This window comes from Rhinichthys klamathensis, unplaced genomic scaffold, assembly GCF_029890125.1.
Source record: "Rhinichthys klamathensis goyatoka isolate OS25496 unplaced genomic scaffold, OSU_Roscu_1.1 h1tg000838l_1, whole genome shotgun sequence".
NCBI lineage: Eukaryota > Metazoa > Chordata > Actinopteri > Cypriniformes > Leuciscidae > Rhinichthys > Rhinichthys klamathensis.
Window position 1 is genome coordinate 154423 of NW_026607216.1, and position 26744 is coordinate 181166.

General features: G+C 38.0%; 2 protein-coding genes across 2 annotated transcripts; both read right to left on the reverse strand.

Moving 5' to 3' along the window:
• Positions 1 to 38: 38 nt before the first annotated feature.
• Positions 39 to 22390, reverse strand: cfap65 (cilia and flagella associated protein 65). Its single transcript, XM_056243760.1, has 33 exons — positions 22273 to 22390; positions 21512 to 21591; positions 20917 to 21086; positions 18429 to 18531; positions 18021 to 18187; positions 17635 to 17834; positions 16412 to 16536; positions 16096 to 16318; positions 15753 to 16021; positions 15327 to 15524; positions 14697 to 15086; positions 13699 to 13836; positions 12908 to 13147; positions 12447 to 12671; positions 12220 to 12366; positions 10076 to 10241; positions 9311 to 9439; positions 8868 to 9081; positions 8643 to 8771; positions 8372 to 8548; positions 8228 to 8294; positions 8033 to 8143; positions 5513 to 5704; positions 5203 to 5352; positions 4888 to 5031; positions 4461 to 4577; positions 3566 to 3703; positions 3439 to 3483; positions 3101 to 3324; positions 2882 to 2995; positions 1526 to 1825; positions 453 to 587; positions 39 to 267 (listed from the first exon to the last, which is right to left on the reverse strand). Exons 2-33 carry the CDS (start codon positions 21584 to 21586, stop codon positions 129 to 131), a joined length of 5361 nt encoding a protein of 1786 aa, XP_056099735.1. The 5' UTR covers positions 21587 to 21591; positions 22273 to 22390; the 3' UTR covers positions 39 to 128.
• A 1353-nt stretch (positions 22391 to 23743) lies between these two features.
• Positions 23744 to 26399, reverse strand: mnx2a (motor neuron and pancreas homeobox 2a). Its single transcript, XM_056243757.1, has 3 exons — positions 25962 to 26399; positions 25085 to 25245; positions 23744 to 24183 (listed from the first exon to the last, which is right to left on the reverse strand). Exons 1-3 carry the CDS (start codon positions 26383 to 26385, stop codon positions 23833 to 23835), a joined length of 936 nt encoding a protein of 311 aa, XP_056099732.1. The 5' UTR covers positions 26386 to 26399; the 3' UTR covers positions 23744 to 23832.
• Between the last annotated feature and the right edge of the window lie 345 nt (positions 26400 to 26744).

Here is a 26744-nt window from a genome sequence, read left to right on the forward strand (position 1 = left end):
GTTGGAGGTGGGAAAGACTCAGATAAATTACACCAGGATTGTCATTTTGAATACAGTTTAATACGAATCAGTCTCATGCATGTCATACAGTGATATTGAGTGTTAAGTTAAAAGTGCGTTATGGCTCATTACTGCTCTGGCTCCAGGTTTGAGACTTTGGCCTGGGTAGACATGTACGGGCTTGGGCTGGTCACTAGGGGGCGCAACAGCTCCTTTCTCTTATTAGATTCAGCACTGGACTGTCTGTTGGAGCCAAGGCTGTTTTTCCTACAGTACACATACATAAGAGAATGAGAAAGTAAAGTCTTGGCTAATATCTCTTAAGCTATTCAAACAAGAGTCAATGCCACTTGAGTGCATTTCTTACAAAGTTTTTGTAAGATTTAAAAAACATTTTTTTTTTATCTGATCCAGATAAAGTGAGATTAAAATAAAATGTAGATGCCAGTAACCTGGAAGAGGAAGGCGGAAGAGCGATGATTCGTGGTCGTGTCGTCAGCACCAGCTCACCCAAGAAAGCCTCCATCATTAAGTTCTGCAAGGTGTTGAGCAAAATGCCCTCCAGCAGGTCACAAAACTCAGGAAACCTGCAGAAAAAAAAGAGAGAACTCACTAGGACTCACTAATGGGCATTCGGCTCACCACACTTCCAAGGTGTTCTTATTTGTTCTTTCAAGAACTGTCATTTTTTATTTAAGAACTTAAACCCACTGTCTAGGGAAATCTGGTTACTGTACAGTATATGAGGGCATTTTTTTAAAAGTGTGATTCCCAGACATGGAATAGTCATGGAAATTGTTTTTTTGTTGTCTAGCTCTGAAATTTTTTATTTGGCAGAAATTGCTATAAAAAATGTAAAACACCAATAATAAGTTTATTGGCCAGAACGCCTGTAAGTATGGAATTGAACTGATACTGATCATTTTAACTAGATAAAGAAGTTTATCAGGAGAGCTTTTCCCCAAAACATCCTTAGCCAACTATGGTTGCAAGTTCCGTCATTATCAACATAGTTCAACAAGTCTGTGTTTCCCGAAACCATAGTTCTAACGAACATTAGCAAATAGCATCGCAAAGTTATATGGTTGGAAGCATAGTTTCTTGTTTGTATGACATGTGGACTTGATAAATAACTATCTTGAGCAAAATAAGAAAGCTGTCAAAAAAGAAAAGCAGTCCTTAGATTTCATGTCCGTAATTCATAGCAAAAAAAAAATAAAAAAAATCGCATTGATTCGATCTCAAACAGATTGTTTAATTAATAGATGTCCACCACCTGCGTGACATCATTAATCAACATGGTTGAACGACAACTTTGAACGACAAAATTTATAATAATTAAATTTAATTATTTTACTATACTGCCATACAAAAGTTTAAAAACAAGCAGCTTTGTCAGAAGTACAGCAGAAATATACACATCAAATATGGTCTTGGACAGGGGGGGCCAAGCAGTGAACCACTGCAGACTCCCATCACCATGTAGAATTGCAAAACTAATGTTGACTGCTTTAAAACAGCACACCTGCGAATGGACTCCTGGACCTTCAGCTTTGTCTCCTCCGGTAGTTCTTTCAGAGACTCCAGATCACACTCACTCCTGGGTCGGTCTGCAGTGCTACAGTTTCTGGTGTAAGTCTTTGCTGGAGCGGCACTGGACACACCAGACATTTCTACAGGATCCTGGCAGCCTGCAGCAGAGCGGGGTAGAGTTTGTGCGGGGAGGCCAGGAGCAGGAGCGGGTCGCAGCTGTGTGAAGTACAGCACCTGCTCAGTGTCACCCTCTACCAGAGACTGCTGGAACTGAGGCTCATCTAAAAGACTCCTGTGGAACACAGTGAACGGTGTGACCTCACATTGAGGAAGTCTAGGAATGACAATTATTCCATTTAAAACGACAGAAGTGTGCATTACCATTCAAAAAAATCGGGATCAGGTTACTTTTGTGTTTTTGAAAAAAGTCACATGCTCTTGAGGCTATATTTATTTGATGACAAATACAGTAAAAACAGTAAAATTGCGTAACATTAGTCAAATATTTCTATTTTAAATTTAATTTATTCCTGTGATAGCAAAGCTGAATTTTCAGCATCATTACTCCAGTCTTCAGTGTCACATGATCCATTAGAAATCATTCTAATATGCTGATTTGATGCTCAACAAGCTTTTCTTATTATTATCATCAATGTTGAAAACAGTTGTACTGCTTAAAGGTAGGGTAGGCAATTCGTTTTAGGCAATAGGCAAAACACTTTTTGCTATACTGGTTGAAACTCTCTTCACATCTTGATAGCAATCAATAATATAAGAGCCCTAAATATTAAAACATGTACATCTTCTGTGAAAGTCTCAGGACAAAACATTTTCATCCAATCATTGCATTCGGTCCTCGGACTCTGATTTATGCGTTTCTCTGGCAACACTATAAACTCCGACATGAATCTGCATCAGTCAGGTGGTACTACTAGAGCTCTGGAAATTGTTTTATTTGTTCATTAATGTTATGTGCTTTGAGACACAATGCAATTTTACGTCGTCTCTCGTGACGCTTTGCAGACTTTTGAAGGAGGCGTGGCTTTGGAGAGCACACTGAAGGGAGGGTGGGATCTCATGCGTTCAACGCTAGCTTGCTATTGCTAGCCTCTCTGAAATTGCCTACCCTACCTTTAATGTTTTTGTGGAAACCGTGATACATTCTTTTCAGGATTCTTCAAAAGAACAGCATTTTTAAAAACAAAAATCTTTTATAACATTATACAATTATAAAGCATGTCTACTTTTGATCAATTAAGTGCATCATTTTTGATTAATAACAGTATTGACTTCTTTTAAAAAAAAACGTTTGATTGGTAGTCTATAAATTAGACAATGTAAGACATACTGTAGTAAAGAATTGAGCACGTGTGTGATGACGTCAAGAGTGAGAGGGGGCAGGTTTGCAGGAAGATGGCAGCCCTCGCCTGTGCCAGACTGAGAATGCTTGGACTGCGTAGATCTGAAAGAAATATAATAATAGACATCAGACTTTATTTACTTTTAATCCTCAAACTAAATCCTCCAGGTTTCAATGATCAATGCTGACTTTTGTACCCCATTGTACCTGTTGATGTAATGAGTGTTGAACTGAGTGGGGAAATGTGTCTGGTACTCCATGAGGCTGTGAGAGCGTGCAGTAACACCCAAGTGGAGCAGTGTAGGACAGGGAGGCTCGGGGCGTCTCCTCCTTTCCTGGCCTGTCTGCTGCGGGACCCGCTGTTCAGCCCGACTGGGTCTCGCTGAGGGACCGCCCACAGCGTGATAACTGCTACGAATGGGCGGAAGGGCCTGCCACATGGGGAACAAATCATTAGTCTCTCATTTAGAAACAAAATGTACCATGTAAATTAAACTCAAAATTTGGGTGAATCATAACTTAACTGTCTTGTCTTTGTGGTTTACCTTATATTTTCTTTTGCCAGTTTTCTGTTCAAGCACTGCACCTTCCTGAGGAGGATAATTCGTTTTTTAACATGTTTTGATATGGTGAATGGCTACTTGTCAGCGTTAAAGATGTGTGATTTCTGACCTGAGTGCATTTATCCAGTTGCTTTGTCTGTAGCAGGTCTTTCTCAGTGAGAGTAAACTCATATTTCTGTCTCTCTGTCTCCTCCTCCCACTGTCGCAGGTCTTTGTGATACTGTGCTAGCATATTCACAAGTGTTATCTGTCAAAGAGAGCCACAAACATTTAAATGTGTTTCCAGTATACAGTGGCCCCAAAATAATGTATGTGGATATTATATGAAGTCAGTTCTCCTCCAAAGTTCAAACAAGTGGCCTTGACTCAACATTGAAAGTGTAGTCATGATTGTGTTACATAACTACTACTGTTTGGTGTCAGTAAGATTTTTTTTTTAAAAGATATTTATACTTTTATTCAGCAAGAATGCATTAAACTAATCAAAAGTGAAATTAAAGACTACATTGTTACAAAATATTTATATTACAAATAAATCCTGTTCTTTTAAACTTTCTATTCATCAAAGAATACTGATGTACCACAAAAATATTAAGCATCGCAATTGTTTTCAACAATGACATTAAAAATACTTATTAATAATACCAAATCATCATATTAGAATGATTTCTGAAGGATCATGTGACACTCTGAAGACTGGAGAAATGATGCTGGAAATTTAGCTTTGTCATCCAGGAATAAATTACATTTCAAAATGTATTACAATACAAAATGGTTATTTTAAATTGCAAAAAATATTTCACAATATCACTGTTTTATTTATTTTTTACAGTATTTATGGTTAAATAAATGCAGCCTCGGTAAACATAAAATATTTCTTTCATAAACGAAAAAAAAAAAAAAATCATACCGACCCCAAACTTTTGAACGGAACCTTATCAAATAAGCATACTGTATGTGTCTATATGTGAATGTGTTCACTGGTGTATCTTTGTATTTGTCACCTCACAGAGGAGGTCTTGTTGGTAGAAAGCGGGGCTGCCTGAGGCCTGTATTGTCACGATGCAGAGAACACTTTCCCCTGGTGCAAGACGACCACTCATAGGACAGATCGTTACAGTCTATGGTCAACATTACAAACAAACACGATCAATAGTCAATATACTGAGTAGACTGGCCATGTTATCTGATCAATACAAATTTTTCTGTGGAGCACAAAAGGAACATTTCTGAAGAATCATGCACCTCTTTTGCACGCAATGACAATTTATAGTTCCATGGTGACAGTTAATTTCTGTCAAGCTCCAAAAAACACCAGGGAAGAACTATAAAAGTGTCTCATAAGACTTTTGCACAAACAAACAGTATATGGGTTTGGAATGTCATCAGAATTTTCATTTTTGCATGATCTAATACCTAAAATCTACACACCTGCTGGCATTCTGTGCTTGTTACGTTCCACTTATACAACACTTGGTCTGTGTATGAGACATTGGTCAAAAAAAGAATGCGTGTACTTCGAGAGCACACTGGGATATCACCAAAACACACTCTATCTTCAGACAGGAACACCACCTACACAGAGAGAGAGAGAGAGAGAGAGAGAGAGAGAGAGAGAGAGAGAGAGAGAGAGAGAGAGAGAGAGAGAGAGAGAGAGAGAGAGAGAGAGAGAGAGAGAGAATATTCCTGGTTCCATTTATTGTGGAACACTTCTTATATATGGCTTGTATCATCAAGCACTCTTACTTGTCCAGGTACTGGGATTCTTTGAGTGCAAGGCACAGTAATACGTCCATCCTGTACTTGAATGGGTTCTGACTCTCTTTCGTCAAAGCCTTGGCCCTCAAATGTTACAAACATGCTGTCCCCCTCCACCACATGAATTGGAATGTCCACCTGTAAAACATGGAGTTGTGTACCAAACTCAGCACTTAATGTTGTGCATATTAAAGTTGCCAAGTTTACTTTTCAGATAAAAACTATTGTTACTACATGGACTGTTTTTGCAACTTCCATTTCATGGCAACTTTAAGAGGATGTTATTGTGGTAACTAACACTGTATGTTTTAGCCTCCAGTGGGGAGAAGATCCACTCCACAAGGGCGGTGTGGCCTGGCTCGATCTCTCCGCCAGGGTTCATACACTGTAAGATCGGGTGACTGAAGTTCTCCTCCATCAGCTCCTCCAGTGGAGTGGTGTCGAAGTGGTACCTCAGTGGGAGAGTGCCTGCATTATACAGTTCATACACCTGTGCAGATGAAACATTTAGCATATTTGTGACTATTAAATATAAACAAATGGTATCTAGCAGATGACTGTAAGAATCTGCCAATATTATTAAACAATGAATACAATTAAATGTTGTTTTTTATTCACTTTATCCACAAAGGTTCTCAACCTTTTTGACTTCAAGGACCCCATCCACAACAATATATTTGGAGACCCCCTTAATCTATTATTTATTATTGTATACTTTATTGTCCCCTTATGGAAATTTGTCTTGGGCACAGTGTATGCTGCATTTCCAGAATAAAAATAAGACATTAAAAAGAAAAAATAAATTCAATTAAAATAAATTCTAAATCAATCACAGAATAGATCAATCTAAATAAAAATTATAATATAGAGCAATAAATAATGTTAAGTAATCAGTCCAAACCAGAGACAATCATAGGCCTTTGTCCTTGTCATTCAAAAGTCCAATAGAAACGGGAACAAAAGAGTTTTTAAACCGGTTCAATCGACATTTGGGCACTCTGTACCTTCTTCCTGAAGGCAGAAGCACATATTCAGGATGAAGGATGTGAAAAGGGTCAGCTAGTATACTTTGTGCACCTCTTTACACAGACTGCTCATATAATGTTTGGAGCGATGGATAGTCTTTCCATCCCACAATTTTCAATGCAGTCTTGATAATGTTGTAAAGTCTGTTTTTTAATTTTACAGAGAGATTAGCATACCAGGCTTGGATCCCATACCTGATTAGACTTTCCAGAACTGCCTGATAAAACACAGTCATGATTTTTTTGTTGACACCATACAATCTGAGTCTCCTCAGAAAGTACAATCTTTGTTGGAGTTTAGAACATAATTTGTCAACATGAACCTGCCATGTGAGCATGTTATCAATGTAGATGCCGAGGTATTTGTAAGAGCACACCTGTTTGATTTGAGTATCGTGAATGACAACAGGACTGTGAGCACCGACTGCTCTGGGATCAAACACCATCTCTTCTGTTTTTTAAACATTTAAAATAAATTTGTTGGCATCACACCACTGTTCAAAGTTCCTTATCTCAGAGTGGTAGGAGGATGCTCACTGTCTTTGTGCAGTAGACCCAGGATTGCTGTGTCGTCTGAGAATTTAAAGATGAAATTTCCCATGTGTGAACTTGTGCAGTCATTAGTGTAAAGTGTAAAAAGCACAGGTGAGCTCACACAGCCCTGAGGAGCACCTATGCGTGTTATTTTTGAGTCAGATAGGATATTATTAATCCTCACAGCCTGGGTACGGCTAGTTAAACACGAATAATACCATTTGATCAGGAAAGGGTTAACATTCAACTGGCTCATTTTCTGGATCAGAAGGTGAGGTTGAACTGTATTAAAAGCAGAACTGAAGTCTACGAAGAGCAGACGTGCATAAGCTTTGCTGTCTTCTAGATGTTTTATAATCAAGTGCGTAATACTGTTGACAGCATCATCAGTACCTTTCCTGTGCCTGTAAGCAAACTGTAGATGATCCTGCAGCGGATCAGTATCGGCTCTAAGAAGGGATACCAGAATTTTTTCCAGACATTTCATTACAACTGATGTTAATGCTATTGGTCTGTAATCATTATTATCCATCGGGCATGATTTCTTTGGGACAGGTATGATAAAAGATTTTTTCCACAGGCTGGGAACAGTGTGAGTGCCTACTGATTGGTGAAAAATGGGACACCAGGCTGGGGTCAATTCTTCTGCAAAAGTCTTTATGCAACTCTATGCAACAGTTTATATACATTAAATTTCAGGATTCCAGACGGTTTAAGTGCTAAATGTTCTTCAGGGATCCCACTCTTTTTAACCAATAAACTTCCAGTTGTTTGTGATTTACTGGACTTTTTTTTTTTTACTTTAGATTTTTAGTTGTTTAGCTCACTATAATACCTGTTTTGTCTTATTTCATATAATTTTAAGTAATCTTGAGGCCCTATTGGTTGGTTAGAATGACCCTGTTAGCCCCTGCTGGTAGATACTTCAAAATATACTAAATATATATTCTGAGGAAATTTTTGGCAAGCAATATATAAATCAATAATAATAAAACAAATATTATAGTTTAGTTGATGTTTTGTCAACGTAACGTAAAGTAATATAATATAATATAATATAATATAATATAATATAATATAATAATATAATATAATATAATATAATATAATATAATATAATATAATATAATATAATATAAATGCTTATACAGTATGTAAGATTCTATTATAAAAAGAAAAAAGTTTATTATATAGACTTCCTTGTGTATAAAAAAAAGAGCTTTCGGGAAAAAACGTCAATTCAGGTAACCTATACCAACCTGTTTAGGGGGGCTGAACCCACCAATTGCCATTGGGGCAAAGATGTGCCGATTGGAGGAAAGGTGAATGTAGCGTCTATCTCTTTCCACAGTTATTCCTGTAAAATTCAGCTAAAAGATTCGAGAATTATCATCATACAACGTTTGTTAAAAAAACTATGCATGTGCTGTAATGAAAAGAATCATTTGTCTCACCAGTATCTCTCTTCCACGTGAAATTTTCAACAAGACAGGAAGACGATCTGTCCCCACAAATTCGTGTCTGGGAGAGAAGCATATGCTGTGCATCATAAAACAACACTTCAGTGCAGAATCATTACAGTGCTTTTATTTCCTGACCTGTATGTGAATTGCACTGTCCTCTGTCGGCCAGGTTGGAGTTTACCAGACCGTGGGAAGATGGAGAAAAGCCTGTGCTCCTGAATCTTCATCAGGTGGATCTCAGATGGACTGAAATCTCCAGTCTCAGCCCAGTACTCCAACTCAATCTGTTGGTCCTCTGGGAACAAGAATGACCTAAAGGGAGACCATTTTGATAACTTCTTTATATTGTCGGTGTGACTTTATTTGCTACCGTAAACTATTGGCAGACCAAGTTATGGATGCTCACCACTCTACAGGAATGCTTCCTGGGTTTTCAAACAGAAGCAGAATACTGGTGGGGTCTGAGCCCAGGGGAGCAGCGCTGAAGCTAAAATCCATCGTGGCTGACGTAAAGATAGAGGGACGATGTCTAAAACTGCAGAAGGATATAATAGATATCAAAAGAACGTTTTATAACTGTTTTAATTGAAGCAAAAAAAAAAAAAAAAAAAAAATCTGTTTAAAGTATTACCTGTGTCTAGTGGGCACCCTGAAGGTGAGCTCAGATGGGCTGGGATCTCTGCGTAGATAAGTGTTGAGTGTATCCAGGTTGAAGAGGCGCCAGAGCTGAAGTTTACTCAGCCCCTCCACATTGCCACAGCTACGGATATCCATCACCTCCATGGTGGGATACACTCCCTCAGCCTGTACATGGCATATAGGTTGGGGCTCTCCTCCCACAGAGCCTGGCCACCAGAAAAACAAATTTTACATTGTGATAAAATGTCATATTCTCTCAAATGTGCAAAATGGCATATCTGAAAATACCAGCATGGTCCAGTTTGGTTTATGCTGGTTAGTGGTGGCCAATACTGGACTAACTTTTGGAAGGTTGTAGTATGCAAGGTGTTTCAATATTGTCTAATACACACACAGGAATTGCAGTTTGAAGCGATGCTTTTTTTAGTACGCTACCAGAGGCATTGAGGATATGGTAACTGATTGTCCAGCAGTAATGGGCTCTGCGAGCCGGTCTCACTGTGCAGCGGATCGGTAGCCTGCAGTCGGCAGGTATGGTTCCCTTTACATTCTCCATCTCCAGAACTGAAAAATTAAAGCTTAATTGACTTGACAGACCAAACAATCATCATATGTACAACATAAAACATCTACACTACCGTTCAAAAGTTTGGGGTCTGTACATTTTTGTGTCTTTGAAAGAAGTCTCTCACCAAGGCTGCATTTATTTGATCAATAATACAGTAAAAACAGTAATATTGTGGGATAATATTATAATTCATAATATAACTATTCTATTTTAAAATGTAATTTGTCTCTGTGATGGCAAAGCTGAATTTTCAGCAGCCATTAATTCAGTCTTCAGTGTTACATGATCCTTCAGAAATCTTTCTAATTTGTTGAAAACAATTCCATAATATTTTTGCTGCTTAACATTTTTGTGGAAACCGTGATACATTTTTTTCAGGATTCTTTGATGAATAGAAAGATCAAAAGAACAGTATTTATTGAAATAAATTGTAAGTCTTTACTGTCACTTATTCAATTTAACATCCTTGATGAATAAAAGTATAAATTTCGTACACCATAAAAAAACCCCCACATTATTTGTATATAGCTGAATATACTGTAGAAAGTGAATCATTTAAAGTGAGACACAGAGTCCTTGACATGCCAGTAAACATATTTGTAGGATAAGAATAGTGAGTTACTGAGTCCTACCCAAAGGATCTTGAGTCATGTCTTCAAGAAGGCCTGTATCAGTGACACTTTGCTGTGTGGTCAGAGAGTAACTGACGGCACAAGGGCTGTCGTTCAGTAGAGGAACTTCAAATGACTTACAGCTTTCCACCAGCACCTCACCCAGATCTATAACAGGATGCTCTGCCTGGAAAAAAAAAAAAACATTTTACAAAGTAACAAACAGTTATGACAATAATTTTCTTATAGAATGTCCAACCCAGTCACTAGGTCACTAATCAAATGTAAGAAAATCTTTGTCATTGATAATGTAAACTCTGTTGTACAGATGGTCAGATGTTCTTATTTCCATTCAAGCACAAGATGCTCTTTAGATCCTTAGATCATCATCTTTAGATTATCTCATGATAGCACACATACATTGGAGAGATTTTGCAACGTGCATTTTCATCTAGAAGATGTCTTTTTAGGCCGTTTGTATGTAAAACTGCTGTTTATCAGATGTTTGTACACAACAGATGTCTTCCAGATGAAGCGTTCTTTAACTGACGTCTTAAGCCCGGGACACACCAAGCTGACGATCGGCCGTCGGGTAACATCGGGTCATTTTTGAGCGACGAAGTTTTTCCGGTGTGTTCCACACCGTTGGCTCTAGTCAGACACCGTCGTTTTTTTTTGGGCCGATTCAACATGTTGAACATGCGTCGGGTGAAAGAGGGGACTCTGATTGGCAGTTCAGCTTAGTGAACGAGTTAGTGCATGAGAATAATAGCAAAACAGCCAGCAAAGAAGTCAAAACGGTACAGATAGAAGGCTTTTCTAATGTTACGTCATCTTACCTGAGTGTTCCTTGGCGAATATTTCAATATTAACATGAGCAGAGTGGAATAAAGAAAGTGAACAGCAGGATTGATATTCAAAACGGTAACCACACACTGCTTTGTTTATGGTTTGTGTATCTGCAGCCGGCAGCGTCGGTTTCCCTTTTTTAATGACGAATATAGATGAATAAATCTGCAGAAATAGACCGTTGTCTCATTTACACGCAGGCGCAGAACGCGCATTTTAGCTGACAGTCGCCTCTAGTTCTCTCGGTGTGTTTAAAGGACAACTCCGGTGCAAAATGAACCTCGGGTGTAATAACACATTGGTACAGACTAAATCGTTCCCTGAGATTTGTTTTCATGATAATCGAATGTAAAGAGTTTTATCTCTAAAAACAGTTTAGCTTATAACGCTAGTATATTGGGCATCGAGTAAGCAAAAAGAGATCGCTAGTTAATACCATTAACAAGGCTCAAATTAGCCCCACACTAACACGGCAGCATTATGAGTGTCCTTACATGCAAATCGAAGCATTGAGAACTTTGTAAGTGTACAGACAGTTTAATAAGAAGATACTTTACACAGACAGTACAGCTAGCACATACAGACAGGACCCATCTTGGAAAACAGTCTCGATCAGTCAAACCACGAACACGGTGATACGTGAGCTGAACTGTGACTTGGAATCTCATATGGTCCGTTGTTTCCGGAAGAAAGCACTGAGCGCATAAGAGAAGCACTGAACGCAACAGAGAAAATAAAAAAATAAATATAATTTATCTTATCTTCAATATCTACACGTACTGTTCGCTCACCTTCGTGGTTCGATTGATCGAGACTGTTTTCCAAGATGGCTGCTGTCTGTATGCGCTAATTGTACTGTCTGTGTAAAGTATCTTCTTATTAAACTGTCTATACACTTACAAAGTTCTCAATGCTTCGGTTTGCATGTAAGGACACTCATTATGCTGCCGTGTTAGTGTGGGGCTAATTTGAGCCTTGTTAATGGTATTAACTAGCGATCTCTTTTTGCTTACTCGATGCCCAATATACTAGCGTTATAAGCTAAACTGTTTTTAGAGATAAAACTCTTTATATTCGATTATCATGAAAACAAATCTCAGGGAACGATTTAGTCTGTACCAATGTGTTATTACACCCGAGGTTCATTTTGCGCCGGAGTTGTCCTTTAAGTGCAGTTTTTTCCCGCGACGCGAGGCGATAACACAGTCGGCTTTCATCAGCGCTAGTTCTTTGGCGTCGCTTTGGTGTGTCCCTACCTTCAGAGATGTATGATGATGATCTTCAGCTTTGTGCGAATGTAATCTAATGTAACACACCTGGAGAGAGCCTTTGGATGCCAATCCAACAGCTTCAATGGTAAGGCGGGACTTCTTGCATTGTGGTGTTTGGACAGGCCAGAACGTGAGACTAGGCTTCATGTTGTACATCATCTCCTCCTTTGGAGCAAAGGACCACTTCTGTACCTGAAAACAAACAAATGCTTTCAATCAATAAGATCGAAACTACTATGCCCCAAAACACCACACTCATGCTGCAGCCTTACCTTGGATTCATTGGGCTGGAGAATGTCTGTGTTTGGCAGTACAGTCAGAACCCTTCGGTCAGATCCACAAAGCCTCCACTTGAACTCCACTGGCACCCTGCTCAGATTCTTCACCCACAGCGTTCGCTCAGAGCAGGAGCCCACTGCTGTGGGCTGAAAGAACAGACTGCCACCCTCCTCCACACTCATGGAAAGCTTCTCTGCTACAGCAACCACATTCAGTACCTACAAAAGATTCATTTGTAGCCTAAAATGGACCATGAAAACGCCATTTGGCAAATGACACCACAGAAAAATTATGTGAAGATTTAGGGAAGTTTTCATGATTCTAGATTATTCTAGTCAACTGAACGTTCTCCTCTGTCGTTCAAAACGTTTCATCACTCATCCAGTTGGCTTTAACCACTCACTCCCGCAACTCAACACATTATGTTATTTTTTGTAAACATTATAGTGTTAACCTGTGCGTGATTGGGGGTGGCATTCAGCTGTAATGTCAAAGGGATGCCGGAAGAGTGATCCGGAGATGGAGTGCATCTGAATGTGAGGATCTGGTGGCTTCCAGGTGGCACCAGACCACTGGATGGCAGCACACATACTGATGGACACTCGTCTGGGTCCAGTCTGAAGATCACTGGCAGGTCTCCTGTATTCTGCAGGAGAATACTGCGGTATGCTAACTGTTTCAGGGCAGGGAATACCTGCAGGGAAATGGATGGTGTTAAAACCTTATAAGTATATTTACATACAGTCTCTTTCCATTTATGCTCTCTCACTACATATTGGTTGTTGCCTCACTGCCCTATCAGGAAATGACTTTGCAAGCAGCCTTTGTGTAAGCAAGCTTATGGGGCAGCATAACGATTTAATAATCTACAAAAAAATAGAGAGAGCTTAGGTGACAGCTAAGCCAATATTTAATTACTACAATAGTAACTTCTCAGTAGAAATTACATCAAAACACAAAATGTACATTTACGCACAATCTGACCACCAACTGCAACTTTCAGATGCCGTATTTTTTTTTTTTTTTTGCACAACTTTCTCAGGATTGAAAGCACAGAATTGTGGGATATCATAGGCAGCAAAGGATACATCTGTGCTGCCTTCTGAAATCAACCAGATGAAGAAATGTCAGTAAACAGGATATGGTATGAGCATTGAATTCAGATGTGCCTTCCTACATTAGTATGCTGCCTGTTTTTCAGATTTTGGACATTATTTTGAAAGATGTCACCATTGTCAGACTTACTACTTGAGGGTGTTGAAGAGAGATGTTGGGGGTGAAGTGCTCTTTTCCAGGCTGAAACGAGTGACCGCTCACCCTGACTGTAAGGCACCAGGGTGGACACAAAGTCTGATCCTCCACATTTCTCTGATCCCTCAGAACCTGGGGATGACAAAAGCAAAATTCAAGTCAATTAAACCTTCATGCTCAGAACTCAAGTTCACATTATGTCCCATTTAAACTGACTGGGATTTAATTGCTGGAGGTCACCAAATCTATATACTACCCTGCTGAAAAATCCAGCATAATTTTTGCATGATGTGACCAGCATGGGAAGCAGGAGTGCTGGTGGACCAGATACACCAGCTTAGTTTAGCTTGAAAACAGCATGACCATACTAGTCCACCAGCTAGATCAGCACTACACCCACTCTAACCACTATAAACCAGTCTAGACTAAGATGGAATTCATGCTGGTTTATGCTGGATTTTTCTACAGGGTATACTGTTGGTTGCAAATAGTTTAACATTAACGATGCGTTGTGCAACTGATCATGGCTTTTGAAAATCTGAGCACAAACTAATATTCCTTATTATTACTAATATTGATGGTAAAAATAAGATGTTGTTCTACTGTGAAAAGAAATTCTTGCTGGTTAAAATGAGGGGAAACCATTCGTATATAAATTGCAGTCATACATAATGCATCATATCACGCACAAGAAGAACTTCTATCATGAATCAGATTGACTCAGAATGCTGAAAACTTCTATGCACAATTTTTAAATTCTATCACTGTATGTTGTGGACAGAGACCATTTATATAGAACCATGACATTTCTCATTGTCTACATTGTCTATTGGTAGGCGGGGCCACATCTTAACTGCATATAGTTAAACTTCTCTGAACTTGGTCGAGTTTCAAGACATTTTGTCATTCGGCTAGTTGAAAATTAATGACTTTAGGTCCCTCTTTCACTGTGGATCACTATCGGTGTGAACGTCTCTTTAGTCTCACATTACCTTGTAAAAAGTGAAACACTCAAGCTGTGCTGCATGAAAGATGTTCTGCTGGTTGGGACTGTATGTCACTCTGAAGGCTGTGGTCTTTAGAGGGCCCAGCTCACAGGAGAGAGGAGAGATGGAGAAAGGGGACTCTGCTTCACTGGACCACGTCAGACAGATCTTGCCCTTGGTATGGTTGGTGATAGAGACTGACTTAGATGCTGGGCCGTCATAAAAAAGGAGCTCAGAGGGCTGAACTGTAACATGGGGGACGGGGAATCGGGTGGAGTTTGAGGTGTTGTAAAGTTCTGTTTCCGCTTCAGGAGCAGAATTTACATGGAAATACTCCTCCAGAGGACTTCGTGGGTTAAAGGGAGGTGTGGAGTTGCCAGTGTCCTCTGCTGGAATCTAATAAAAGTTAGATGCAAGGTTATGTGATGTAACATCCATGGTTTATTTGCCAGGAAGATTTCAACTTTTTTTTTATAGCTGTGGTACACCCTATTTTTTGTGAATTGAGTATGATTTGGAGTATGAGGTTAGGATTTTGGCCTAAGAATTTAAAAGAAATGAAAGGAAATCTGACTTAACTCTTAGATGTCAGAGCATTTGTATGTTACACCACAGTGCAGATGGACAAACACACACCTCCTGCATTTGCAATGCTCCGCTATCATCCAGTTTTAATCGGTCTTCTTTCAGCAACGCACTCAGTAAGTCAGGAGGGTAACAGGTGAGCCCTCGTAGCAGATTTAATCTGTAGACACTCAGGTGTCTGGGCTTTAAAATGGCTGGCTTCAATTGCTCTGAGTGACAGGTGCCAATCAAATCCATAAACAGTGGCTCCTTTAATAAGAAAAGCAGAACTACACTATCAATCAAATGAAAACAAGTTAAGAAAGAGTAGATATTCAACCAAGAAGCCGAAAAACAGACTGACAGACAGATAGAGATAGATGGGTAGATAGATAGATAGATAGATAGATAGATAGATAGATAGATAGATAGATAGATAGATAGATAGATAGATAGATAGATAGATAGATAGATAGATAAATAGATAGATATACCTACCCTGTGCAGCAGCAAACAGATCATTGTCTTGTGGTAAGCTATAGGGTTTTGTGGTCGGAACTTCACACGCAGGGTGAGTTTGCTGCTGCCTGGCAGAGACCCACAAGGCTTATCAACACTGAACACACTATGGCTGCCAGTGTCCACATCAAACTGGTAATGAGCCAATACTGCAGAGGAGTTGATGATCTGAATATTGTGTGTGACCTCTGTGCCCTCCTCAATACAGCCAAAGTCTAGTACAGAGGTACTTAGAGACACTATTGGACCTATAGTGGACAGAAGAAGACGATCAAACCACGTTGGATATGTTTATTAGCAGATGTTTGGATATGCATTGTACCTATGCTGGTGCCTAACACTTTGAGCAGGTCTTCGCTTACAGCTCCAGGACAGGTAAGACAGAGGTAATCCACACTTATGCGGTCCACTGTGAGTGGGGAGAAGCAGACAGGGACTTTCAACACTGAATGTGGGGCGATCTTCCCCTCATGCACCTCACAGCTGAACACAGACTCCATGAGAGGGGGTCGTCTCAGCCAGGACAGACTAAATGTTGTGCTCACCTAACGGAGAAAGTGAGTGACTCTGAGAGAGAAATATCTGAGTAATGTCTAAATATTCAATGAGCAAAGAAAGCAGGGTGGAGGGAAACATACAGTGGAGAGGTTGTAGATCTCAAAGTGCTTTTCATGAGAGTCTCCTACTGCCACACTGCCAAACTCAAGCACCTTACATTCTTCCTCCTGTCCCATGCAGCTGATTTGGAGGCGGGGGTACTTGGCTGTGGAAAGGAAGTTAAATGTGATGTGAGATAGTTTTGATATTAAAATACTTATTCCCAGTTTAACATGCAGCGACAAAAATGCAACACTATGGCTCTGCAGTACTAACATTCCTCCTGCATAGCAACAATGACTCAACCAATGCATCGAATTTGGAGCAGGATTATTTGTCTAACCAATGAATAGTCATTATTTTTGTAATAACAGTGACACCCACATTTTAGCGGCCTTGGATTAAACAATTTTTTGTTTACAATTTTTTTCAACAATTAACATTTCTACGCCATGAACCAAACCAACCTCTGATATGAATCATAGCTTTGTAAACATTTTTGTTTACTGTATACTTTAAGAGACAATAAACTATAATCCCATAAAGCACTTGAAATTACATAATTGGATGAAAAATTTAAAACTTTTGATTATAGTAAATACAAGTATTAAAAAACAATATATTTTAAATGTATGCAAAATATTAAAATATATATTCATTTTGGGAGTGTAGGGAAACTAACTCAGTTAGTCATTTACAATGGTTTATGGGAGTACACTGTTTTGTCCTGTTTTGTTTGCTGTGGGCTTATGGGTAGGGTCATTTTTCTGGAATTTGGCTTTTAAAAACGACTATTTTTAATAAAGTTGAAATTTCACTTCTAAAATCCTATATCATAGATTAACAACTTCTGAGCTCATTGTAGGTCTGCCTTTAAAGGATTATAAAGAATTGTTAAATATTTATTTCTCGACTGTATGTAGAAAATGAATGATTTTACAACTGAGAAATGTTAGAAAAGACCACAATATACCCTAGGTTTGGTTCGATTAAAACCAATTCTGGTGTGATTGCTAGCACTGCAAAAACAAAAAGTTGCAGCTAAAGTTGCTGACAGAGTGAACGCTAAGCATACCAGGATTAAATGTATCATTTTCTTTGTTGGTCCGGACCAAAAGAACTGAGAGAACCGATCTACAAGTGTAAAAACCCTAAATGTGCTTTTTGAAATTCTTAAAATGTTGCACAACCAAATTTTAAGCATCATTATCTTCTTTGACATTTAATTGACATTTAGAGTCCAACAAAAGCTTAGTGTACTCACACAGCCCACGCAGAAGTACAGTACAGCTGCTCTCCCCATCGTCTCCGAAAGCACAGCAGGCCTCGGCCTGGCACACTACAGCCTGCTGGGGCTTGAATTCTACTGTAACCCTGCATTCTTCTCCAGGCTTTAACTGTCCAGTCTCAGGGGACAGCTGGAACGGAGGATCCACAAACCACCTGAATCCTGTCTGCAGCTTACTAGTGGGAAAATGTGCATTCGAATGTTTTAAAATTCATTTTTTTCACACTTTCTCCATAACTCAGCTGCCTTTGTGACAACCTAGTTTCCCACAAAATAATACCCAAAGTACAATACTGTGAGACACAGAGTAGTTGAAACATTCTTTAGGTGGCAACTCTTTAACCATGCAAACACATCTTTACCTGGAATTACGAAAGAGGAAGCTGGTTTGGGAGCTGTGGCGGGCAGCACAGGGTGGCAGGATCACCGTGTCTGGAACCTTCAGGTCATGATGAGGAATCACAGCTCGCAGAGACACCTGGAACGTGCCTTCCTTACCCTGAAACTCTATAGTGTCCACATACTCACACTGGAAAGAGCAGGGCAAGAAAGAAGTATATACACAAATCCCAAATATATTTTTTGCATAATCAATTGATGTGCATATTAAAGTCAATACATTACAGGTCTTCTAGTCATGCAAATAAGATCTGTATTTACTTGCTGTGAATATTGATTATACAATTAATCGTAATTAATTACAGTCACAGGATTATTGATATAACAAATTTAAAATGATATAACAGATAAGAAAACGAATTAAACTTTACTTTCTCAAGAGGTTGAAAAGTAACTGGGAGTGAAAAAGATGTTCCTGGGCTCAGAAGGATGGTCTGAGGATATGGTGTGTTGAAGAACTTGGACCCAGGAGGTCTGAAATTGACAAAATAAAACAAATCCGTCAGTATAATCCTGACCAATGTCAGAAATATTTTCGTAAAGATTAAGTTAAATGTAATACTTTTATTTATCAAGGATGCATAAAATTGGTCAAAAGTGACAGGAAATTATAATATGATATTTATAATATAAATTCCTGTTTCCAGTGGTGGACAGTAACGAAGTAAATGTAATTCGTTACTGTACTTAAGTAGCTTTTTTGCGTATCTGTACTTTACTCAAGTATTTAAATTTTGGGAGACTTTTACTTTAACTCCACTACTTTTCAAAGTCAAATATCTTACTTTTTACTCTACTACATTTTCAAAATCAGTCGTTCCTTTTTATTTATGAGTGGATAAAAACGTAACTGGTCAAACGAGCCACCAATCACAGTACAGCGCGCACGCTTTGTTTTGAACTTGCCTTGGCGGTATCTACTAAGCGCGAACCAGAGCCGTTAAATATGAGATTTGCGAACATAGATGGTTGTGACCATACACATAATAAATACATAGACGCCCTATTGGCCGCTGCAGCGTACGTCAACGGCGCCGCCATGTTGGGGATGGCAACTTTCCCATACCTCTCATACCGGGAATTGAGAAAATGCCTGTTTTGTGCGCTGCTTGGGGCTGTACAAATCGCCACACAATTGAAAACAGCTTTCGAGGAATTACCTTTCACAAGCAAGACTGAACGTTTGTTTTTGGTTGTATTTGGTCATGATTTAATTAGTAATAGTAACGTTCAGAGGTTAAATTTAAAAATACTACTGTTATTGTGTCACGAAATGCAGTTTTAATAGTTTTTCAGTTTTTTAGAGTGACATTAGTCTTCACTTAGACTGAATTAAGCAAGAGTCTTGTGACAAATTATAATAGGACATTATAGCCGTAAAAAAATCAAAGTACTTGGATACTTAAGTACATTTGAAGGCAAATACTTTTGTACTTTTACTCAAGTGAATGTTTAAAGGCAGCACTTCTACTTTTACTTGAGTAATATTTTACCTTGAGTATCTTTACTTTTACTCAAGTACATGGTATGTGTACTTCGTCCAGCACTGCCTGTTTCTAATAAAAGCTGTTGATTTGAACTTACTATTCATCAAAGAATCCTGTACAAAAATGTAATACGGTTCCCACAACAATATTAAGCAGCACAACTGTTTTCAACATTGATAATAATAAGAAATGTTTCTTGAGTATCAAATCATCATATTAGAATGATTTCTGAAGGATCATGTGACACTGAAGACTGGAGTAATGATGCTGAAAATTCAGCTTTGCATAACATGAATAAATTGTATTTTAAAATACAGTAAAAAGTTTAAAATTACTATTTTTAATGTTTTTGAAAGAAGTCTCTTATGCTCTTCAAGCCTACATGCATTTGATCAAAAATACAGAAAAAAATGTAATATTGTAAAATATTATTACAATTTTAAATACTTTTTCTATTTGAATATGTTTTAAAATATAATGTATGTGATGGAAAGCTGAATTTTCATCAGCCATTACTTCAGGCTTCATTGTCACATGATCCATCAGAAATAATTCTAATATGCTGATTTATTAATAATGTTGGAAACAGTTGAGCTGCTTAATATTTTTGTATTACCTGTGATACTTTTTTCAGGATTCTTTGATGAATTAAAAGTTTAAAAAAAAGAACAGCATTTATTTAAAATAGAAAGCTTGTGTAAAAATATACACTGCCGTTCAAAGGTGCCGTTTCTTTTCTTTTTTTAAAGAAATTAATACTTTTATTCACAAGGATGTGTTAAATGATGTTGATAGTAAAGATTTATATTAGAAAAGATTTCTATTTGGAATAAATACTGTTCTTTTTAACATTTTATTCATCAATGAATCCTGAAAAAACTATCACAGGTTCCCAAAAAAATATTAAGAAGCACAACAGTTTTCAACATTGACAATAACTGAGTATAAAATAAGCATATTAGAATGATTTCTGAAGGATCGATCATGTGACACTGAAGACTGGAGTAATGAGGCTGAAAAATCACAGAAATAAATTATTTTTTGAAGTACATTAAAATAGAAAACCATTATTTATATTGTAAAAGAAATTCACATTACCGTTTTTTTTTTTTTTGATCAAATAAATGCAGGCTAGAGCATAAGAGACTTATTTCAAAAAGATTAAAAATACTAATGTTTCCAAACTTTTGACCGGTACTGTATATTCAAATAAAAAACAGTTATTTTAAAGTGAAATAACATTTTACAATATTAAATGCAAGCTTTAAACTAAAAAGTAAAATTACCCCAAACTAATTAAGGTAGCGTACTTGCTAGTACACTTAGCCTTGAATGCTTGTTTGAGTTAGGCTAATATTTTAAGTGGACTGACCTGACGGTGAGTTTCTGGAGTTTTCCATGTACGCTTCTAAGGAACAGAGATTTGGTATATTCTAGCCCTGGCTCCCAGTCTCCCCAGACCAGCTCAGCACAGGTCTCCACCCCAAAGAAGCAGTTTTGGGTTCTCTTCTGAAGGCCCCCTGACCTGAGGCTTGAGACCCTCTGAAAACAAAGTAGGCACATCATAATGTCTATTGTATTTTTACACCGGCAGAGGGCATTGTATTTCAGCAAAGTAGACTGATAGCAAAAAGCAAATGCAAAATCATTCAACTTATTAAAACCAGTGGCAAACAATAGCAGAAGAAATGAAATAGTTGACATAAAAGAGTAATAATGAACAAAAAATAAGAACTGAGGATGGAATGAATAAGAAATAGGAGCTAGCTGTCAAGTTGTAAAGGTAATTTTTATTGTGGAAAATTACAATGGTTTTATGCGTATGTGTTGTGTTAAATTATAATTGTTTCACACAGTCTAAAAGGTTCCATTGTAAACTGTGTGACAACCTGCTAAACTATAGAGTGTGACATCTTTTTTTCTGCACAAATAAAGTGGACTTTTTTGACTTTCAAAACACATCTTACCTTTCTATGTGGGTTGTGTGCACCTCCAAAGGGAATGCCTGAGTTCAGAGGATTCACTGGATTATCCGTCAACATTGCAACTAAAACAAACCAACAGAGGTCAATGGTGCTGTATTCGGGGGATTAAACTATTTCACACAGCTTTTGTATCAAATTAGATTAATCAGACATGGCTGTAGTACTTGGAGGATTTGGGACTTTATCAGAGAGATTAACCTTAATTTCTTGAGTGATATTATGAACATATAAAGTCCATACTGCATTATGCAATATCTGTATTACTCTAAACAGCTGCATGCTAAAGTGATAGATTTACATTTATTGCAAAAGCAGGATCTGTTATATGCCTGTCTGACTCTGAGGTTAACCGAGGCTGGTGTAAATGTGACCCTGTCACTCAATTCTTTACCTCTCTATTAGCTTAAGTGATTTGCTTTATAAAAATCAGAGACAGCAAAGGTGACTGACTCAGAGGATATTATTATTGTTATTATTGATAAAGATACAGTGGGTTTTCTGTTTTAGATTTATAAAATTACTTAAAACTCGACAAGGCGTTAAAATTGCATAAATTCTATAATTCTGTTAAAATCAATCATAAAATCGATTGCTAAACAATAAAAACAACTTATATTATTACGAGTATTACTATTAATGTTACGAGTACAGTCACACGTTATTAGTACGTTTGTTCCTTCTACTAATACGATAGCAAAACTCGCGTTATTTTACATTTTGTAGCCTACTAAAATATAACTTACCACAGTAGATTTATTTTAAGCAGTTATATCTCAAACAAGACGCCAAAACTGAATAGAAATGTGTCGATTTATTTGTTTCGCCATGCTGAAAGTTTTACTCCCAGTTCAGTTGTGTTCGAGCTCCATGACAACGCCGACGGAAACAGCTAAGGGACATTTACATACAGCGAGACGTTTTTTTTCTCTCAAACTTCAACAGTAGCCTCAGGTGAGATCGAAATGCAGGTGCAATTTTCCAAATGCGTGATAAATGTTCACAGTTTGCCACTTTGAGTGCTCGAGTTTCCTTTGGTTTTGCAGGGTATTTATTCCCGTCACTGCAATGCATTTAATCAACATATAAATATGTCCAATTCTAGCTTGACTGCACCTTCTCTGCTTTAATATTTAATTGTTGGCCTAACACCACACCCCTGTAAAAATGCTCTTTTGGTCATTGAGGTAATTCATCTTTTTAAATTAAATGGCCCGGTGACATCAGCATAAGGAGTAGATTATTTTACTTTTCCTTCATTAACTTAATTATTTGCCTATCAGTAAACCCCCCTGAGTAATTCATATTTGAGAGGCTGTGGCCATAAATATCAGGGCCCTCGTTGTTTATAATGCACTGTAGATTCATCTGCGCTTTAATCACCATCTCTGTCAGCTAGAGGTTAAAAGGGAGAGGAGAGTGGGACGATGAATATAGGATGCGGGTAATATTCATTTAGTTTTAAACCTTTTGCTCATGTGCCAGATGCATAAAGATAGCCTATACATTTATTTTTGTATGCACTCCAGCATTTTCACATCCTCAAAGAACAAAATGGGTTCAATGACAGCAAGTGAGAGAATGCCTGAAACTCATCTTCAATTTTGTTTATTTCCCTTTGTCTCCAAGTACATATTTTACCAGCAATCTTTGAAGGTCACACAATCCTTCAAACGGAGTCCTGATATCACGTTGAATAAATTAGATATATAATCTATAACAGTTAAATAACATTAAAGACACCAACAGCAACAACATGACATAAACTAATGGACTAACTAATGAACCGTTCACAGTTTGCCCTTGTTCAATATTTGCTGAGGATTTAGCAGTTCCTCTGTGTTTCTTAGTCAATGGTTACTGGAAGAAAGCTGACACTGATGACCTCTGGACAATCTTCTGTTCCTCAGCATCCACTCGAACGAAATGTGTTTAAGAGACCAAGTCAGCCTGTGACTTTCAGTGGAAAGGCCTCCTCATTTGGTTCAACAGCTGCTTTGTTTTTTTTTGTTTTTTTTTTTTTCAACCAAAATGTCCATATTAACATACATAGTAAAGAGTTTGATCGCATAAGAAAAACAAGTTAGTTTGAAATAGTGTACAGTTGCAGTTTACAAGGAGCCTTCAAGAAAAAATATTAAGTGCAAATAAACTGGAAGACCATTTTCATGAATTATTTAAGACTTTTCGACTATAAACGTCAATGAACTTAACTTTCAGTCTTGAGGTGTTGTATTTTAAACCTTGATGTAGTTAGCAGTCCAATTCATGAATGGACATGCAACTATACAGCTGCCATTAATCCCTCATAACCCAAGCCTGATCTTTCGGTCTCCTCCGATCTCATCCAGGTCGTCATCAGAGTAAGAGCCATGAGAGCTGTAGCTCAGCGCGGAGCTGTGCTGCAGGAAGTCCGAAGGGTGAGGTAGGCTTACACCGACGTTAATGGATTTTCTGAACTCTTCCTCTTCTTCTTCATCTTCCTCCTCTGCATCCAGATCCTCATCGTCATCGTGTGCACTGCAGCCACTGAGGTCTTTGGGCTTGTTTCCTCGTTTTCCTGACTTACAGCCATCTGTTTCCTGCTGCGCAGCCTGCTCTTTAGCTTTACGGCTGCGCTTCCACTTCATCCGTCGGTTCTGGAACCAAATCTTCACCTGGAAAATACATAACAAACATCAAAATCGTTTGCATAAAAGTTGATCCATTGGTATTAGCTTTTGGGAATATTCAAGAGCTTTTTATTGGAATGATTATCAAAATTATTTAGTTGTTTCTTTCTTCGCAATATGTTTTTTCACCTTATCCCTTCTTTCTTACAACCTGATTTCACGAGAAAGTGTAACTATTTTACAAGGTGGTGATTCGTACAGTGTGATTTGTATGGAAATGCATGTTTTTCTTTTTTTTTTAAAAGCATGAAGGTCCAGCCCTTAAACCTAACCGGGCATGTTGTACGAAACATATTCAAATTCATACAAATTTGCTACCATTTCGTTAAAACATAAAATAGTTCTGAATTGCCATGCACTATAAAAAAAATGATATGATCAATAAGTTATGACAACATATGTTTTTACATTGCTTTAACTCAACAAAATAAGTTAAGCAATTACACATGATTCAACAATTTTAAAGTCAGTTCAATGTAATTAAATTTGAAATTACTTAAACATCCAAGTTGATTGTACTTGAAAATTTAAGGCAGCAACTTTTCAGTGTGAGAGTGTGTTGCTTTCTCCTCACTTGTGTATCAGTCAACATGAGAGACGTGGCCACAGATCCCTTATTTCTCCCAATCCAATTTCATTAGACAACTATTTTACGAATTACCGATTTCATATGAATCCGTACAATGTGATTTGTATGAAATGTATGATTTTTTTAGAAAAAAAAGTATATGAAGGTCTACCCCTAAACCTAACCAGCAGTGGGGCGTAAGCAGATTGTACAAAAACGTACAATTGAGATTGTACGATTTCATATAAATTAGCTATCAATTCACTAAAACAGAAAATTGTTATGAATAGACATGTGAGTGTGTTGCTTTCTTCTCACCTGCGTCTCAGTCAGCATGAGAGACGTGGCCACCTCGAAGCGTTTGGGTCGTGATAGGTACTTGTTGAGTTTGAACTGGTTTTCCAGCTCTAGCAGTTGCTGGCTGGTGAAAGCTGTGCGTGGTCTCCGGCACTTTCCAATCAAACCAGATTGAGGTGCCCCTGAAAAGAGAGTTTGTTTATAAAAGAGGTGTAAGACTTGTGCCAAAAAAAAAAAACAAAGACATACGGTGAAGACACCAAGCAGACGCAGCAAACAACATATTCACCTCTTGCTCCCCCCTAATAGATAATGATAACAGCTTTACTTCAGTTTATTGTGGATGACAGGGCTGGGAGATATTGCTTTAGCGGGACAATAAAACACCAGAGAGTACCATTAACTTAATGAAAATTCAATAAATGCTACCAGATAACTTTATTGATGAAGCTCAGGCTGTTTTAAGTGTTTCTTTATAGTTTTCGTTTCGATGAAGGCTGTTTTATTGGAGTTGTCATTTATGATGCTATGAAAAGACTGAAAATAAAAAAAAGCTTACATTATAGTTCCGTTAGCAGTAAATACTGATTCAATTATGCTAGAGAATATTTATGGCATGCGAGTGCACTTTTTGCAGAGAGAACATGAATATATGTTTGCATATATAAAGGTTTATCAATGTATTTGTAATATTATTTACTATGAAAACTAAAAAAAAAAATAATAATAATAAAAAAAACTTGTAGCAAACTTGAAAAAAAAATGCTTTAAAATTACATTATAGTGCTACATTATAGAGGCATAATTTAGACATTTTCAATGGCTCGACAATACTTTTAAAGTATAGGCAATTTAGAAAGTAATCCTAATAAGAATTCTGCAGAAGGGACACACATACCGCTGTAGTCTGCAAGGCGAGGCATTATGAGTCCTGCCCGGAGCCAGTGTTCTAACGGAAATGAACCGGCCACGGCTGCTGCTTTCAGGTGCTCCGGGTACGGATGCGCAAAACCAGAATACGCGAAGGTAGGATGTTGCGCTCCAAAAGCCGTGATGGAGTACATAGGTGAGGGATACATTCCTTGCATAGACCCTTGAGAAAGTGACGTAAATCCTGGGTGAGAAATGTTTAGCATGCCTGGTTTGGGGATGACCCCTGTCTGAAGCTGAAAAGCGCGAGTAGGAGAGTTTTGTGCCCGTTTGCATGTTGCGGGCTCGATGTCAATGTCTTCATTGCACAGTCCCGGGGAATCCTCGCAAACTATCCGATGAGAGCTCTCTGACAACAGAGCGTCTATTCGAAAGTTCTTCGACTTATCCATGGAGCCGAACTTTAAGTGTAAAGTACGGTAGGAGCTAAAAATATGGTTATGAGTTTAAGAGTTCCTTTTTTTTCCTTCACACTAGGCCTGCATTTACAATTAACTTTTACTTTGTCCGTCGATAATATTATCTATTTTTTTAAGACAGTTGTGGATATTTTGTTACTATGACTGAGTGTTTTCATCTCTATACCCGTGACGCAACGCTATTGCTTGGAGCGCGAGCAGGCATCAGTTTTTGACTGTCTCGCGCTCTAGCACGCTCCTCCTAAACACTCTCTGATTGGTTAATTTGGATGCCCTTATAGTTGAGAGTCTTCCAATACATTCTAATTAATTCACTACACAGGAATTTATTT